The sequence below is a fragment of the Aphelocoma coerulescens genome, chromosome 8 (assembly GCF_041296385.1).
Source record: "Aphelocoma coerulescens isolate FSJ_1873_10779 chromosome 8, UR_Acoe_1.0, whole genome shotgun sequence".
Taxonomy (NCBI): Eukaryota; Metazoa; Chordata; class Aves; order Passeriformes; family Corvidae; genus Aphelocoma; species Aphelocoma coerulescens.
In genome coordinates, this window is record NC_091022.1 from 9066137 (window position 1) to 9083149 (window position 17013).

Here is a 17013-nt window from a genome sequence, read left to right on the forward strand (position 1 = left end):
CTTCAAGGAAGAGGAGAGGCTGATCTTCAGAGAATTAGACTGATATCCAAAGAAATCCATATCCCCAGCATTCCTTATTCCAGATGGTATTTTATCAGCTGGAACATCAGAAGGAATAAGAATTAGGTCATGCTGACTGTGCTGACCTGTGTTTTAAGCAGTCCAACAATCTTAGGCACGTTATAACAAATGTCAGCATCTCCAGATTTGGCTGAACCCCTGATGGAAGAGAAATTAGTAATGGAGACAAATTTTTCATCATTGCAATAACTTCTAGATACGTGCCCTTAAGAATTTGTCTCCTTTTCGTTCCATGCCTCAGTGCCTGTGCAATCAACCGCAAGGGACTGTGGCCATCAGCTGGTGAAACGAGCAACTGCAGCTGACAATTCCTGCAAGGCAAGCAGTGTCCCTGCTGCCTCGGCTGGAGAGTGAAACAATGCTTTGGATTTTGAACTCCAAAAATCGATTACAGGGTATTACTGCAGGCCTGGGCCCTAGGGTATGTCACCGTGTCCCGCAGCCATAGGGAGGAGGAGGAGAGAAGATCCAGCAGGCAGGAACTGTGCATCAAGATTGATTTATTTAATTATTTTACAAACTCTTTTATAGACTTTTTTCTTCATAGTCTAATTGGACAAAGGACCAGCCACCCCTTGGGGGGTGATTGGCTAAAATCCTAAAACATCCATTGTCAACATATTTTCCCTCTATACCATAAACAAGACTTTTCAAGGTTGCAGGTGGCTTGGTTGTTTACATTCCCTGCTACCTCTTCTGTGAGAGAGAAAAGTCTCTCACGGACTTAGAAACTAGCAAGAAAATCCTTGCTAGCAGCATTTTTGTATCTACAACAGGGTACCTGCAGGACTGAAGAATTATCACAGGGCAGGAAGTCACTTTCCTCTTGGTAACATCAGCAGCTTTTCTAACCTCTGACACAGCTCTCAATTTTTAGCAGATTTCCCAACATTCTCTTTAATGCTGTTTAGTGAGCTAACAAGCCATAAACTCATGCTCCCACCATCCTGTGGAAGAGTTACATGTGGGCAAAAAAAAGGTTGTATCACTTCTCCCAAGCTTTCCAGCTTCCTTCAAGCCACCCTAACTGATTCTGCTGGATCTTCCTTCGGTTATGACAGAACAGCACTGTAATCACCTTATGCACCACCTGACACTGCAAGCAGAACAGGGCAAAGCATCCTTAGAGATCCTTCCAAATCAGCAGTTTTATCTCCACAGCTGCCAGTGCTCGGCACAGCCTCCGTCTTCCATTCCAAATAATGGAATTACATAACCCACTCTTCCATTTTACACAATGCTCGTGTGAGTGCTGTTTCTCACAGGACTGGATGAGAGGAGTAAAGCAATCTTCTCAACCTAAAGCTTTTCCAGGAAAGCACGTAGGACCCTTTTTTCTCCTATTCCTCCTCTTCCATGCACCAAACCTAACTTCATCCTATCAGCCATCCCAAACAGACAATGCCACCACCAAGACCTGGCCCAGTCAAGACAATTCACCTACCTTTAGGAGGTGCTGGCTGGATGTTAACAACTGGCTGATTCTTTGGCAGTGGCACAAGCGTGGGAAGAGTCTGAATAATGATGGTTTTAGCTGGGATGCCAATGTTAGCCTGAGCTTCAGGTACAGCAGGCAAAAGGGGTTTGGGTTGTATCAAAGGCCTGGACACAGTCTGACCACACCTCTTCAGGCCCCTTGCAGAATTATTTGCTAGAAAAGGAAAAAGAGAGTTGGGCCAAAAGGTATAAAATACATAACTCGAGCAATAATGAAGTGGCTTTTAATGTGGGGGTTTTTACCCATCTATAATATTTGTTAAAAATAAACATACCTGATCAAATATCCAAGTCATAAATGATAGGACATCTAGTGTTAGTTAATAATTTGGATGCAAGACAACACACATATTACCTATAGGATGAAAGTAACTCAAGCTGCCAAACCACGACGGTGTCTCATACCAGATCGAGAAGAGATGCTCACAGCAGGCTTCTTCCCTCCACCTCCTTCAGGGGATGCAGGGCTTCTGCAGCTCTTGCTGTAGAGAGAGATGGGAGACATCTGGGAGCTACAGCTGAAGTCCACATCATCCTGCAGACAGAAAGCACGTGAGATTAATGCTTCAGAAACTCAGAGAAGTGTCTACTAGCAGTTCAGAGTACATCTGCTTTTCATCATGGCTGTGTTGCTGCTGCAGCCAACAGGAAAATGGTTTTGTTCTGCAGTTTGATTCTGGTCAGCGCCGGGTGACACTAAAAAAACCCAACAAGTACTTCTCCCCATCAGCAGAGCAACAGGAGGCAGAGTCCAGCAGCTGCCAGACTCAGAACCCTTTAGCAGGCATTTTGTTTGGCAACACAGCTAATGAACATAGCTGAGGAAGAGAGCTGAACATGCTCTTATTCAAATGGGTCACAGAGAAGAGGTAAGAAAACACCACTGACGGGTTTTTGCAAGGGTTGGGAAAATAAACTGTTTCCTCTTGTGCCATGAATTGGGTCAGAGAAGTGAATCACAGGGCTTTTTGTTTGTCAGAGCTGTTGCTGTCTGTGTTACAGGTTGGTTTTTGCATACAGGCACATTTTGCACTGGAGAGTCCACAGATGATGGAGAAGGGACCGAGCAGCTGGAAGTGGCCGGTGATAAAGGTTCTGTCTTCACGTCTGCATCTGCAAGAGGCAGGTAAAGACATTTTACTGCACAAGTTTTTGGCAATGGGATATCAGTAAAGGACACACTGTCCTACACCAGCTATTTAATTCCTGAAGCAAGGCACAGCAGAAAACACAGCAAGATTAAAGGTACTGAGCAGCTTGGCTTGTAGGGCAGCCCTTGCCAGCTGTACCCATCCTACAGAAGCACAGCATGATTCTCATCACAGAGCAAAAGGCTGTAGGGCATCAAATAGTTCCACACAAGTTTTAAGAGCTCACCCTTGTGGGACAGGGGGGGAAGAGCAACACCTGCAAAATATAGGTTAATTACCTGCATAAGCATGGCCTGTAATATTCCAAAGGTCTGAATCCCAAGACATCAAATCCAAGTCAAAATGAAAGTTATAGAGATCATTTTCCTGAAATGACAGTTCAGAAACAGAGACAAGACAAAAAGAAAGATACACTGACACCATCAGCCATTATGTTCACATTCTCACAGCTCCAGAAAACCAACCAAACAACATAACTATCAATCACTTCAGGTGCCTTAAGGTATGCAGAGATGAAAGTCCTTAAAGGAGAGTTCTCAACTGGAACACACAAAACAAGGCTCCTTTTAAACTTAGACCTGTAGGAAGGGACAGGTCAGTTTAAGACCACCACTAATTATCGTACCCTTACTGATAATTCATAAAGCAAAATTCTAAGTTCAGTCATTGAACCATCTCACATAAAACATAAGTTTCAGCAACTTGGGGCTAGCCTGTCCTTCATCTGCCTTGAAAAATGTATTTAATGCTCTTGCACCATTACCTCTCGAAGCGCTTTACAAACAAAAGCAGCACAGGGACAGTTTACCAGCAGGAAAAGAGACACAAGATTGATTTGTTCAAGACCTGATGAACAGTATGTATTAGGTCTCCCTATACTTGAATACACTGATGTCAACATCTAAAGCCAAGGACACCAGTTTCCTTTTCCAACAAAAATTAAAACAAACAGGCTAAAATCATTTCATACATATTATTTATCATACGACCTTTAAAACAACAATTGGGGTTTCTTCTCCATTTTTTGGTTTTGCATCTGTAAGTCTCAGTTCCCTATGCAAATGTGGCGCTTTATGAGCACTTGCATGAAAAGTATAAACATCACGTACCCAGCTTATACAACTATACAACAAAGATTTTCCTAAAAACCATCCTGCAATTGGATGGACTCTTAAATTCTCAACTTGCCTTCTGAAGGGAGGCTCAAAAAGCCTGCAGACTGCATAGATATTGGTACTTACAAGTTAGAATGAAGAGAAAGATAATCAGAGCACATTTAAAGGACAAATGACTAAAAAACCACAATGTGAGCTGTGCATTAAGAGCCTTCACCCAGACAACTAATGCTGACCAGCTAATGGGGAATATCTCTGCCTTGTACAATCAGTCTGTTCCCACATTTTCTCCAGTGACTGGTCCTACACGTGTAGGAATGCTCTTAGAACCTGAGGTTTACACTGGATGATAACCCAGGTGTTGGACTGGAGGCGTTAGGACACAGTGGGCAGAGAGAAGGCAGGGGGAAGATCAGGGAGAGGAGAATCCACGAGGCAAATGCCCTGGGAGAGAAAAAGCAGTTTGAACAAATGGACAGTGAAAAATATGGGGATTAAGGCATAAAGTTGCAAGCAAAGGTTTTTGGAGAAAATCTTACATTAAAGAAGTAAACAAGAAGCCATCTAATAGGCAAGGAGCTATAGCACAGCCCCAGTGGATGCAGATGTCACATACCCAGCCTTCTCCTCTCAGGTGGCCCTGAACAAGCGCTCCCTCAGCGCTGCCCTGCGGGGTTCACCTTCACCGGGGCACTGACAACACCGCTCCTCCTCCACGGCGCCTCACACGCTCACCCTGAACCCTCCCCTTTGCACTCTCCGCTTCGCTGTCCGGCCGTGACGCCCGCAGTGTGTTTAAGCGGTCGATATCTCTAGCGCTGACGCAGGGTGAAGGCCGGGCAGCCACGCTCTCCTGCCAGGCTGCCCCGGGGGTTCCCCGAGCCGGGCCGGGGCTCACCCCGCGGGCAGAGCGCGGAGCCCGGCGCCCGCCATCCCCGCCATCCCCGGTACTCACGTCGGGCTCGTCCCTCGGGGCCGCGGCGCCCAGCAGCTCGCTCAGCTCCTCGCCCAGCACAGCCTCTGCGGGAGAGAGAGCGGGCTCAGCGCCGGCCCGGCCCGGCCCCGCCGGAGAGCTCCGCGCCGGCCCGGCCCAGCCCCAGCCCCAGCCGCGCTCCCGGCCCCCCAAAGCCGCGCTCACCCCAGTCCAGGCCGCCCCCCGGGGCGGGCAGCAACCCCGCCGGCTCCCACTCGGCCTCGGCCGCCGCCATCGCTTCCCCTTCCTCCCGAAACACACGTCTGCTTCCGGCCAGGGCCCGCCCCCGACGGCGGCTGCCGGCGGACACTCGGCGGGGCGGGGCGGGGTCCCGGTGGCGGTGGCTGCGCTCCGAGTTCCCGGAGAGAATCAGAGAGTCAGTTCGGTTGTAAAGGACCTCTGAGATCAGCGAGTCCAAGCTCTGACCCAACATGATCCTGTCAACCAGACCGTGACACTGACTTCCACGTCTCGTCTTTCCTTAAACACTTCCAGGGGCGTGACTCCACCACCTCCCAGGGCAGCCCATTCCAATGCCCAGTCGCCCTTTCTCTGAAGAAATTTCTCCGAATGGCCAACCTGAACCTCCCCTGGCACAGCTTAAGACTGTGTCCCCTTGTCCTATCACAAGGACAAGCCTGGGAGAAGAGGCCGATCCCCACCTGCTTACAACCTCTGATCCGGGAGTTGTAGAGTGGTAAGGTCAGCCCTGAGCCCTGTTTATCCTTTCAGGATAAACAACACCAGCTCCCTCACCTGCTCCTCAGGGGACTTGTGCTCCAGCTCCTTCACCACCCTTTGTTGCCTTCTCTGGACATGCTCCAGCACCTCAATGTCCTTCCTGAACTGAGGGTCCCCAAACCGGACACAGCACTTGAGGTGTGGCCTCACCAGTGCCAAATACAGGGGAAGAATCACTTCCCTAGTCCTGTTGGCCACATTATTTAATGAAGACTTCTCCCCCCCACCCCAGGCACACAAGAGCCATTGGTTGGACAAAAGTGTTTATTTGGATCCTGCTGACACAAGCTTGTTGGTGGAAGCACTAGTGGAGCAGATACCGGGGAATGTCCAAATTCCCAGTGGGAGAATGTCCAAGAGTTGTGTGGCAGGCTGCCCCCAGCAGATGGCCCTCAGCCCCTGGTGGGTCTCCAGCTGTCTTCCCTGGAGCCACCTCCCCTACTCAGGAGAATGCTGTACATGCAGCATGGTGGCAGTGTCCATGGGCAGCGCTGGTCCGGGCTACAGCCACAGCCATGGAGCCCCTCTGCTCCAGCAGCAGCTCCTGCTGGGCCTGCAGCCCTGGGGGACATGGTGGGTTTCAGTCTCAGGCAGGCTGGAAGCAGAGGAGAGATGGAGCTGGTGTTACGCACTTCAGTCCCAAGAGGTGTCCCCACCCAGGAGTACCCCAGCCAGGAGGATGGCCACCCAGGTGAATTTTGAACAGGGTGCTGGGAGGGTCTTGCCAGCACTCACCTCATAGGTTAGCATCATATGCTGCATTGGTGAAGGTGCCTGGCGCTCCTAGGTCACTGGAAGGCAAACACAAGGGTGTCACCTTGGAGAGTGCAGGAGTGTGTGAAGGGCAGGGGTTGGCATGGCCCTGTCAGCCCCAGAGATGCCCCCACATAAAAACAGCCTCACACAGGGAGATCTGGGTGTCAGCAGGGAGAACACAGGGCTGTGACAGTGACAGCCACCCTCCTGCAGAGCACAACTCTCACCTGGTGGGTTTCAGGAGCTTCCTCTTCTCCTCTGATAACGGTGTTGAAATGTCCATGGGGATAAAGCACATAGAACAGAAAAAAACAGATCTGTTTAGTGAAAGTCATGAGAAGCTGCATCAGCAGCATCTGAAATTGAGCAGAGTTTGACAAGCATGGGATGGAGCCGGGAGAGGGCTGAAGTATTTGCTGCTTTCTTCAGGGTGATGGTGTTTATCTGGCTCTGCCCTCCAAACCTGGCTGCTGACGCTTTCAGCTGGACAAACTGCCAAGGACCCAAGCAACTCAGCCAATAAAACACGTGATTGGAAGCAGTCACACTGTTAAACTCTTCTGATCAACCCAACCTCCCCTGGGACTGTCACCACCTTGCCTGAGAGCCCCTGGCCAAAGCTAGGGTGGGCTGCAGGAAGCATTTCTGTACCTCTGTCACTGAGCCTCTTGGCAAGGAGGGCAATGAGCCCCCCAGAGAGCACAACACCAGCTACTGCCAGGGCTGAGCCACTGCTGTAAGCCAGGACTTGCTTTAAGAAGGCACCATCCTCTGAAACAAAGCCACAGAGCCACACATTAGAAAGTTGTCAGCCCCCCACCACATTCAAGATGTGCTTGGAGGAAAGTTGGAACCTTCACAGTGCTAGAGGAGCTGGGGGGTCCCACCGTACCTGCACACACAGGGGGCTCCCTGGTCCAGTTTCCCGTGGCCTCACACTGGAGCATCTCTGCTCCCATCCGAACAAACCCCTCCTCGCAGGAAAAGGTGCACGTGGAGTTGTAGGTGAAGTTCCCATGCACGTGAGAGCAGCTCAGCTGGCCTCTGCTTGGGGGGGCCAGCACCGGGCAGCTGATGGCTGGAGATAAAGCACAGCAGGAGCATCAAGAGGACAGGACTGATGGCAGTGGGATGGGGACATGTGGGTTGGCAAGCCAGGGGATGAACTGACATAGCCTGGGGTGCTAAGGAGAGCACTCTGCTACAACAGGGCCCTCCCAGACACATGTGAGATCACAAGATGCACCTTTACAATGTGTGGGGCCGCCAGTCCAGGTCCCCGTGGCTGTGCACTCACGGCTCTCTGGCCCCATCAGCACAAACCCCTTGTGGCAGGAGAAGGCACATGTGGAGCCAAAGGCGAAGTCCCCGTGGAGATGGGAGCACGCAGCCTGGCCCATCTTGGGGATGGTCAGTGCTGAGCATTTGATGGCTGCAAGGGTGAAGAGGCACATGTCAAAAAGGAGCCTGGGAGATCACACTGCTGGGACCAAGGGGCTGGGGAACATCGTAGTGTCACCCCAAGGCAAATGACTCCCTGAGCTGTAGCAGCAGCTCTACCTTCACAGCGTGGGGCATCCCCTGTCCACGTCCCCGTGGCTGTGCACTCGCGACTGTCTGACCCCATCAGTGCAAACCCCATCTGGCAGGAGAAGGCACACGTGGAGCCAAAGGTGAAGTCTCCATGGAGGTGGGAGCAGTTTATCTCTCCGTGTTCTGGAGCACTGAGCACTGGACAGGCGATGGCTGCAGAGACAGAGATACATTTTGAAGCTGGAATCTGTGGACTATGAGGCTAAACTGCTGGAACAAGAGGACCAAGAAGGTCCTCTGGGGAACATCCTATGGTCAACACATGATCTGTGACACCTTGAGCAGCAGCTCTACCTTTGCACTGTGGTGTGTCTCCAGTCCACGTCCCTGTGGCTGTGCACTCGCGGCTCTGTGGCCCCATCAGAGCAAACCCCTTCTGACAGGAGAAGGCACACGTGGAGCCAAAGGTGAAGTTCCCATGGAGGTGGGAACAGTTCAGCTCTCCTTGGTCTGGAGCATGGAGCTCTGGGCAGCTGATGGCTGCAAGGCAAAGAAGCACACTTCAGGCAGGAGTCTAGGGACTACAAGGCTAAACTCTCGTAATGAGAGGACCAAAAAGAGAACATCCTGGTGTCTGGCCAAGGCCTGTGACACCTTGAGCAGCAGCTCTACCTTCACATCTTGTTGCATCCCCTGTCCATGTCCCTGTGGCTGTGCACTCACGGCTCTTTGGCCCCATCAGCACAAACCCCTTGTGGCAGGAGAAGGCACACGTGGAGCCAAAGGTGAAGTTCCCATGGAGGTGGGAGCAGTTCAGCTCTCCTTGGTCTGGAGCATGGAGCACTGGACAGGCAACAGCTGCAGGGATGGAAAAACAGTTTGAGCAGGAGTCTGAGCACTGTAAGGCTGAACTGTTCAGTCTGAGAGGCTTCAGGGGAACCCTAGTGTTACCCCATGGCCAGTGACACCCTGAGTTGTAGCAGCAGCTCTACCTTCACAGTGTGGGGTATCTTCAGTCCAGGTCCCCGTGACTGTGCACTCACGGCTCTCTGGCCCCATCAGCACAAACCCCTTGTGGCAGGAGAAGGCACAGGTGGAGCCAAAGGTGAAGCCCCCATGGAGATGGGAGCAGTTCAGCTCTCCTTGGTCTGGAGCACTGAGCACTGGACAAGTGATGGCTGCAGGGACAGAGAAACACTTCAAGGAGGAGCCTGGATACTACAAGGCTGAACTATTTGGTCTGAGAGACACTGGGAAAACCTTAGTGTCACCCCATGGCCAGTGACACCCTGAGTTGTAGCAGTAGCTCTACCTTCACAGTGTGGGGTATCTTCAGTCCAGGTCCCCGTGGCTGTGCACTCACGGCTCTCTGGCCCCATCAGCACAAACCCCTTGTGGCAGGAGAAGGCACATACAGAGCCAAAGGTGAAGTCCCCGTGGAGATGGGAGCAGTTCAGGTCTCCCTGGTCTGGTGCTCTGAGCACTGGGCAGGCGATGGCTGTGGGGACAGAGAAACACTTTGAGCAGGAGTCTGGGGACTACAAGGCTAAACTCTTGGAATTAAAGAACCAAGACGATGGAGAACATTTCAGGGTCAACCAGAGGCCTGTGACACCTTGAGCAGCAGCTCTACCTTCACAGTGTGGTATGTCCCCAGTCCAGGTCCCTGTGGCTGTGCACTCACGGCTCTCTGGCCCCATCAGTGCAAATCCCTTCTGGCAGGAGAAGGCACACGTGGAGCCAAAGGTGAAGTTGCCATGGAAGTGGGAGCAGTGCATCTCTCCCTGGTCTGGAGCACTGAGCACTGGGCAGACAACGGCTGCAGAGTGAAGGGGTACACGTCAAGAAGCAGGTTGGGAACTGGGAGACTAAAATTCTGGGAGCAAGGGGCTGGGGAACACCACAGTGTCACCCCAAGGCTCAGTAAGAGCCTGCACTCCAGCAGCAGCTCTACCTTCACAGCGTGGGGCATCCCCTGTCCATTTCCCTGTGGCTGTGCACTCACGGCTCTCCGGCCCCACCAGTGCAAACCCCATCTGGCAGGAGAAGGCACATGTGGAGCCAAAGGCAAAGTCTCCATGGAGGTGGGAGCAGTTAAGTTCTCCTTGTTCTGGAGCACTGAGCACTGGACAGGTGATGGCTGCAATGGGAGAGCAGATCTCACAGATGGTATAGATAGATAGGTTAAATCTAACGATTCAGGCTGAATCCAAATCAAATCTTACTCAGACTCACCTCTTCAAAACTGTAGTTAGTACAATGATTTTTCTGCCGTACAAGTGACTTTCTGGCAGGGATGCAGCTGCTGCTCTGCCAGAGCCCTGTTTATCCCTTGCACTACTACGGGCCAAAGCCCCTGGGAGGAAGGACCACAGCTGCTGCAGTCCTACTCACCTCCCTCCCCTTACTGGAGCAGAGACCAGCATCCATCCTTGTCACAGAGGCAGGAGGATGGCTTTGGGACTGTAAATAACTGCAGTGGCCACGGGGTTTTGTGCCAGCCTCCCCAGCCTGTGCCCAGGGTATGTTTTGCTGCATGCCAGGGCAGCACCCAAGGTTTGTTGGGGTGAGTGGCTCTGCTGCCTGCAGGACCACCACAGGTCAGTGCCAGCAGGGCATTAACACCACCCAGCCCAGCTGAAACAGACTCCATTCGCTGCACCTTCTGCTTTCAGACTGATGCCAAGCACTTTCCTAGGTAGGTTTTTCCTTTCACAGCTATTTTACAGGCATTCTGGTTTCCCAGAGAATCCCCAGAGGTGAACATGCTGTGTGGGTGGGAGCAGTTGACCCAGCCCCTTTTGGGACCAGCCAGCAATGGGCACTTAATGGCTGCAGGCAGGCAGAGTTTGAGGCAGGGCAGGCAGCCTTGTCCTACACAGTCCTTGCAGCACCATCAGCCTTGCTTGCAGCCTTGCTCTGCTCGTTCTTGGAGTAAGCCCAGGTGGCAGCGCTTGCTAACACCACTTCGTTATCAGCACAGGTGACCAACTGACTCATCTGATTGTTTGCAATAAAACAAAGATCAGTCATATTGCAGCCAGCAGAAAGAAAACAAGCTGGGAAAGCAAGGCCTTGAGAACCTGAAAAGCCTGGAGCACACAGGCTCAGCCCAGCTTGCCTGTGGGGATTTTCACAAAACTGGGAGCCTGCCCCTGCCGGGATACTGGTTACGGAACAGTCACACCACATCTCCATGTCTGTTCCCCTTAACTGCAGAAAGTTTTGCTGGTCTCAGCTGCCTAAGGCAAGTCCTGGGTTGGACCACAGGCCCACCCCACACAGGCAGCAGCAGCACTAACTTCAAGGCAGGCTTTTTTAAAAAAGAATATAGATGCAAAGATGCTGCCCACTCCCCACCCTTCCCAATACAGAGGGCCCCCAGTTGTGTCCCATGTCTGCTCCAGTCCTCGACTCATCCCGTTCTTGTGCAAGGCTGCAGGTATACCACACAGCAGCACAAGAAAGGTGGAGCAAGGCTCTTGCACCCCCGGCACTTCTCTGGGATGCCTGGTGCCTGGCTGCAAACCCTCAAGCCACTGACAGGAAGACTTTCTCTGCCCCTGCAGCATAACATACCACAGCTTTCTCTCCTTTGTTATTTCCTGCCACGCTCTGTACCTCCCAGCTGGTATGTAACCTCATTTCATGAGTCCTTGTCCCCTTTCAAGGTGGCCCATCCCTGCCAGGATAGACCCTTCCCCTGGCTGTGGGACAGCAGCCCCTCTTTCCTCTTTCCCAAGATACCAAACACCTTCCCAAGGCAGATCAGGGTGGGCTTTGGGAGGTAAGAGACAGTGCCATGGGGTTGACAGAGGAGCCAAGACACCCTCCTGGCCCTGCACTTGGTGCACACAGGGCGCTGACATCTGAGTGGGATTCAAGACAGTGAGCATGGGCACTGGGACAGCCAGGCAGAACGGGGGGCTTATCCAGAGCTCACAGCTGCTCTGCCCATTGTAGTCTCCTCAGGGAATCCCACCCCACATGCAGCACCAGGAGATGCTTCCACAATAGGTAAAGGCACAGCAAGACTTCCCTGAGCAGCATTGGGCACACAGGGCTGGTCCCTGCAAAGCATCAATGCCAGCCCAGCCCCTGCCAGGCCCTACCTGTGCAGATGGGGATGTTTGCTGACCACTCCTGGGAAGGCAGGCACCGCAGTATGCCCATCCCTTGCCGCTCAAACCCCTCCTGGCACCCAAACTCGCAGGTGGAGTTGTAGCTGAAGTCTCCATAGGGGTGGCTGCAGTTCATGTGCACTCCCTTGGGCTCCAGCTTGGCACACTGCACAACTGGGAGAGACACGGTACCACAGCCCGTTAGGAGCACAGGAACCCTGCTTTGTCACCAGGGTTTGGACTCTCCAGCAGGGAGGGATGGGGATGGATGTCTCACCCTCCGCGCACTCAGGGCCGTGGAAGCCGGGGTAGCACTCGCAGCGGTAGCTCCCTATGGTCTCCACGCACTCGCCGCGCTGGCTGCACGGGAAGGGCTGGCAGGAGGCTGCACACACAGGGGACGGTCATCAGGAGCTGCTGGCCACCCTGCTGAGGTCCCCAGCCTACCCAATCCAGCTCTGGTCTGCAGTCCCCCTGCTCACCCTGGTAGCACAGCGCCTTTTTCTTCCGGTTGCAGGGCTCGTCGTTCCACTTGCCAGACTGCTGCGGCCGCTGGATGTAGATCTCCACGCAGTCCTGGTTGGAGCGGCGGTTGTTGGGCTCCCCGAGTGCCCAGTTCTCCGCCTCCTTGGTCAGTGCCTTCCTGGTGCCCACCCAGGTCCAGATGCCGCCCAGCTTGCGGATGCCGATCCAGTAGTAGCGCGCATGGTAGGGCAGGCTCTTGTTGAGGTACTCGATCTCCTGCTTGTTCTGGATCGCCACCAGGTCAGTAAAGAAGGTCTGGCAGTAATTCCTGGCCTGCTCCCACGTGTAGTCCCCTTGGTCGCTGTAGTGGTACGTCCAGGCACCCACCTCCACCCACAGCACCATGCCTGTGGGAGAGGATGAGGTCTGGGATTGATGCAGAAAGGATGGGAGCCGGGTCAGGGGGGGGATCCCTTGGGATGTGAGGGTGGGCTAAGCCTGGCATCATGGCCAAGAGATGCCAGTGACCAGCTGGGTGAAGGGATCGGATGAAGGGACAAGTGTGGATGAGAATGGGGCTCTATGGGTACACAAAGACCTGGGTGGATCAGGCATGGCAGAAGGAGCTGAGGACAGAGGGGGATGGCACTGGGATGAGGAAGGTGGAGGTGATAGGTTGAAGGCTGAGATGGGGCAGCACGGGATGGGGCAGGCAGAGCACAGGAAGCAGAAGAGCCATAAGCAGTGATGCCAACCCTGTCTCCAGCGTAAGGATTGAAAGCTCAGCCCCATGGCCCTGTTCCCCTGCTCACAAAGGCTTCCCTAAGGGGAAAGCCCCACTTCAAGATGGTTCCATAAATACAGTTCCTTCCTTGAGTGCCGATGTGTACCACTTCGGTTTTCTTGCTTTACCCTGCTACAGGAGAGTCAGATTGCAGCAAGGCAGAGCAGCCAGTATACCCTCACCCCCAAAAGCACTTGGACCCCAACCTGCTCATCTGAGCCAGAGATGGTCTAAAGAGTCTTGTAAAACTCAGTGTCGCAAAACAAGGTCTTACAAAAGTCAAGCTCACATCATGGTCATGCCCACCAGGCAGGGCAAAGCCAGAAAGTAACTGGAACCCACACCCAGAAGTGAAGGGCACTTTGCTGAAACCCTGCTCTTATTTACAGCATTTCACACCACAACTTTATGCAATCAAAGGGTTTTAGCCACAGAAAGAAGCTTCCTCCATTCTCCCCAGAAGCAGCTATCTCCACAACTGCAGAAAGCGATGTGTGGATAGCGTATCTCCATCTGTGCAGAAAGTGAAATGGGGATCAAAGTCTGCTCCAAACAACCAGCCTGGCTTACCCTGTATCTCAGGAGAGCACTATCACACTGTGGTTATGCAGACAAAGATCTGGGCATTGCAGATTAGATGCAAATATAGGTCTTCTAAAGTCTAATTAGGACTGTTGTTTGGTCCATTATTATACATTTTCCTAAGTAATTTCCCATAATTTGTCTGGTTTTCCCTGTGAAAGAGCAAACTCTTCTCTTTGCTCAACAGAACTGAAGCTGAGGAAAATGCAGTTCCCTCCTTACCTTTCAGGAATTCGGGGCTGCAGGACAGGAACTCAGGGCACCTTTGGGAGCCTGCCCCACCCTCAGCTCCCACCACCCTCCTCCTGGTCCTTGCTGCTCCCCAGCACAGCTCAGGGCAGCCACCTGCTACCCTCACACAAAGTAGCCCATCTTCTCCATGTCCATCCTCCACATGTTCTCCTACCTCTTTCCTCCAGCTCCACCAGTAACACCCTCTCCATGGCACAGCTCATCTGCCCTGTCTTATGCTACCTCTTGCTGCCCCACCTAGTGCTGAGCCCCAAGTGGGCACTGTTTTCCTTTTTGACCCCTTGGCTCCCTTGGCAGCCTTGATACCTCTTTCCCAGGGTAGTGCTCAGCACCCACTGCAGTTGAGGTGCCTTTGTCTTTTTGGTTTTTTCTCAGAGCCAAATCTCAGCCTCCTCCTGACACTTCTGCACTTGCCTCATTTCTATTTCTTAGCTTGTTCACTAAGGTTCTTAGGAAAATAATTCAACTCACAGAGGATTGCCAGAGACAGAGCAGGCACCAGTAGGTTTTGATCTGTGCAATGCCAGTACGTGAAGGAAATATCCTACAGGCAGGAGACCCAAATTAGCTTCTATACTCCTGATGTCAGTTAGCAGCTTTAACTTTCCCTGATGCTGCCCCAGCCGTGCTCTGAACCCTTACACCTGTGGGTCCTGTGCCTATGTCTATGCCCCAGTCCCCAACACGGGTGTGGGTGTAGCAGGGGGTAGAGCTGCCTTTCCCCGGTTCACAGTACAGTGCCCCAGCTGCCACGCTGCATTTGGGGAACCAAACACCCTGCAGGGACCCCAGGCATGGCCTGGCCCTCCCTGGGGGAGCACGGTCTGCCTGGAGGGAGCTGGCACAAGCAGGGGCAACCCCCTCTCAGGCCAGGAGGATCCAGCCCTGGGGGGAGTGTGACTGATGAGCCCCCAAAATAACAATGCTGCCTTTCTCCAGTTCCCCAGACCTGCAGACTGCTTGGCAGCAGGGTCACACTGGGCTTACTGAGCGGGTGGTGGGTGGCTTACCCCATGTGATGGCAGCGATGCCCAGGCAGATGCCAGGAGAGCCCAGAGTCCGTGTCCTCCCAGCAGACCGCAGTCCCACAGCAGAGCCCTGACAGGGAGGGAGACGTGAGCATGCACATCCCAAGGGGCTCACACATGCACCCGCCGCTGCCAGGCAGTCCTGGCACACACAAGGGCACATTGCTTGTGGCAGCTGACACGCAGGCACACATGTGAGGCACCCGGGGGAGCTGTGCCTACAGCCCAGCTGGACAGTGGGGGAGACACTGCCAGCAACGCACTTCACTCCTGGGGAGCCCCTAAGTCCAGGCCGTGTCCTGTGCCCCCGAGCCCCTTCCTCCCCAGCCAGGACTGGCAGCTGCCTCTGCAGTAGCAGTGCCCTGTGTCCCTGGCAGTGTCCTGTGAGCCTGGGGTCGCTCGGGCAGGGTGTCTCTGGGACAGGCTATGTGTCCCACAGCCCCCAGCAGCGGCACTGGTTCCTGTTAGTGCCTGCCCACAGCCCTGCGCTCCCCTACTCCCCTTTTCTAGGCAGACCCTGAGTCATCCCCAAGGAAAAGAGCGGGACGTACCATGCCGGCGCCGCAGCCGCACCGTGCCCAGCCAGCGGCAGCTGTCCCGCGGTGGGCAGTGCTGCTCACGCTTCCTCCGAGCGTGCAGCGCATCGCTCCCTGCCCCTGGCCTCTTCCCCTCCCATCCCAGCCCCGCTGCCAGCCCACATCCTGCCCCACACCCCTGCCTCCCCCACCACAGAGCTCTCCAGCCCCGAAAAACCCTGCTCTCAGCCCGGGGCTGGAGGGGAACAGTGGGGTCAGCTCTGGCCACGGTCCTGATGGGACCTAGCTCGGCAGCAGCCCCATGGCATGGGAGCTGGTCCATCCCCACGCTGCCCTGGGGACATGACAGCCATAGGAGATGACCCACAATGAGCCAGGCTTTCCCGAGCACCCCAGGAGGTGGCAAAAGGCCCTCCAGGAAGTGTCCAGCCCTAGTCTGTGGTGCCCAGAGCACCGAGAACTCTCTGACTCACCATGTCCATGTGGCAGTGCCTACACTGGTGGTCGGAGGACAGGGGAGGGCTGAGGGGTGATGAGGTCCCTCGTGGGTGAGTGGGAGTGTGGCTCACAGCCTCGCAGCTCCTGTGCCAGATGCTCTCCTCGCATGCAGGCGTTTTGCTCTGGCTGTGAATCTTCATACACCGTTTATAAACAGTTACTTACACAATGTATTTTTCTGTGTTTACCTTTAAGTCTTTATGAGAAAGGTCCAAGAACATGCCAGAGGAACTTCCCCCTTACTTATTAACAACATCCGTTAGGAATTTCCACCAGTGTTTCAAGAACATGTCTAATTGTGTCCACCGCCCCTTGAATCATTATAATCATAATAAATCTTTTCTTACCCTGTCCTGCTCGTAAGTAGAATTGCCTTGGCCAGGTTTTCTGCAGAAATTACTCTGCCCACTTCCAGCTAAAGCCAAACAAGAGCCATGCAGGTTACTTGTATTTTCCAGTTCCAGAGAAATTGATACTGCTCCACCAGGACTCATTCTAGACAAAAGGAGGAACCCATCCCACAAAGAGCCATAACCCACTACAATTGCTTTATCGTTGGCCAATATAAATGAACCTTGTTTCCTGTCTCTGGATATCTTCCTTGAAAAATGTTTTACTGCAGTTTTCTCTTTTTATGGAATTGCTGAGTCTGCACATCCAGTAATTCAGGAGCCCTCACTTTTTAGCAGCTCATCTGCTGAGAGCAGTCAGTTATGGGAAGGGAAGAAGCAGCCAGGCAGGCAGAGAGGCTGAGGGGCAGCTGCTGGGGCAGGAGAGCAGCTCCAGATGTTGAGGGTAACCTGGTCAGGGTGAGAGCTGCCTCTCTACTGGTGAGACCGCTGGGACTCAGAGGGATGTTCATGGGTACACCGCCCCAGGGCAGAGCACACTGTGCCCCTG

At 53.4% G+C, this 17013-nt stretch overlaps 2 protein-coding genes across 6 annotated transcripts in view; both read right to left on the minus strand.

Moving 5' to 3' along the window:
• Positions 1–5096, minus strand: part of ATF6 (activating transcription factor 6) — a 74428-nt gene extending 69332 nt beyond the window's left edge. For 2 of the 3 annotated variants that reach the window (XM_069022674.1, XM_069022673.1), the window contains exons 1-6: positions 4983–5096; positions 4800–4864; positions 3008–3095; positions 2597–2691; positions 1984–2113; positions 1526–1732 (exon numbers count right to left, since the gene is read on the minus strand). In XM_069022674.1, the coding sequence (XP_068878775.1) occupies positions 1526–1732; positions 1984–2113; positions 2597–2691; positions 3008–3095; positions 4800–4864; positions 4983–5052 (655 nt within the window). In that variant the 5' untranslated portion in view covers positions 5053–5096. Of the gene's footprint in view, positions 1–1525; positions 1733–1983; positions 2114–2596; positions 2692–3007; positions 3096–4460; positions 4741–4799; positions 4865–4982 lie in introns of those variants that run through there. The other variant, XM_069022675.1, reaches the window with a different exon arrangement.
• Positions 5097–5813: 717 nt separating this feature from the next.
• Positions 5814–16607, minus strand: LOC138113814 (P-selectin-like). Of its 3 annotated transcripts, XM_069022620.1 has the most exons (19): positions 16461–16607; positions 16089–16247; positions 15062–15149; positions 12451–12840; positions 12246–12353; positions 11960–12142; positions 9802–9987; positions 9481–9666; positions 9160–9345; positions 8840–9025; positions 8520–8705; positions 8202–8387; positions 7875–8060; positions 7561–7746; positions 7207–7392; positions 6966–7085; positions 6542–6572; positions 6294–6349; positions 5814–6153 (listed from the first exon to the last, which is right to left on the minus strand). In XM_069022620.1, exons 1-18 carry the CDS (start codon positions 16605–16607, stop codon positions 6295–6297), a joined length of 2955 nt encoding a protein of 984 aa, XP_068878721.1. In that variant the 3' UTR covers positions 5814–6153; position 6294. The 3 variants fall into 3 exon arrangements, with proteins under 3 accessions (XP_068878721.1, XP_068878722.1, XP_068878723.1); XM_069022621.1 differs by lacking the exons at positions 16089–16247; positions 16461–16607 and adding an exon at positions 15631–15710; XM_069022622.1 differs by lacking the exons at positions 15062–15149; positions 16089–16247; positions 16461–16607 and adding an exon at positions 14523–14588.
• Positions 16608–17013: the final 406 nt, after the last annotated feature.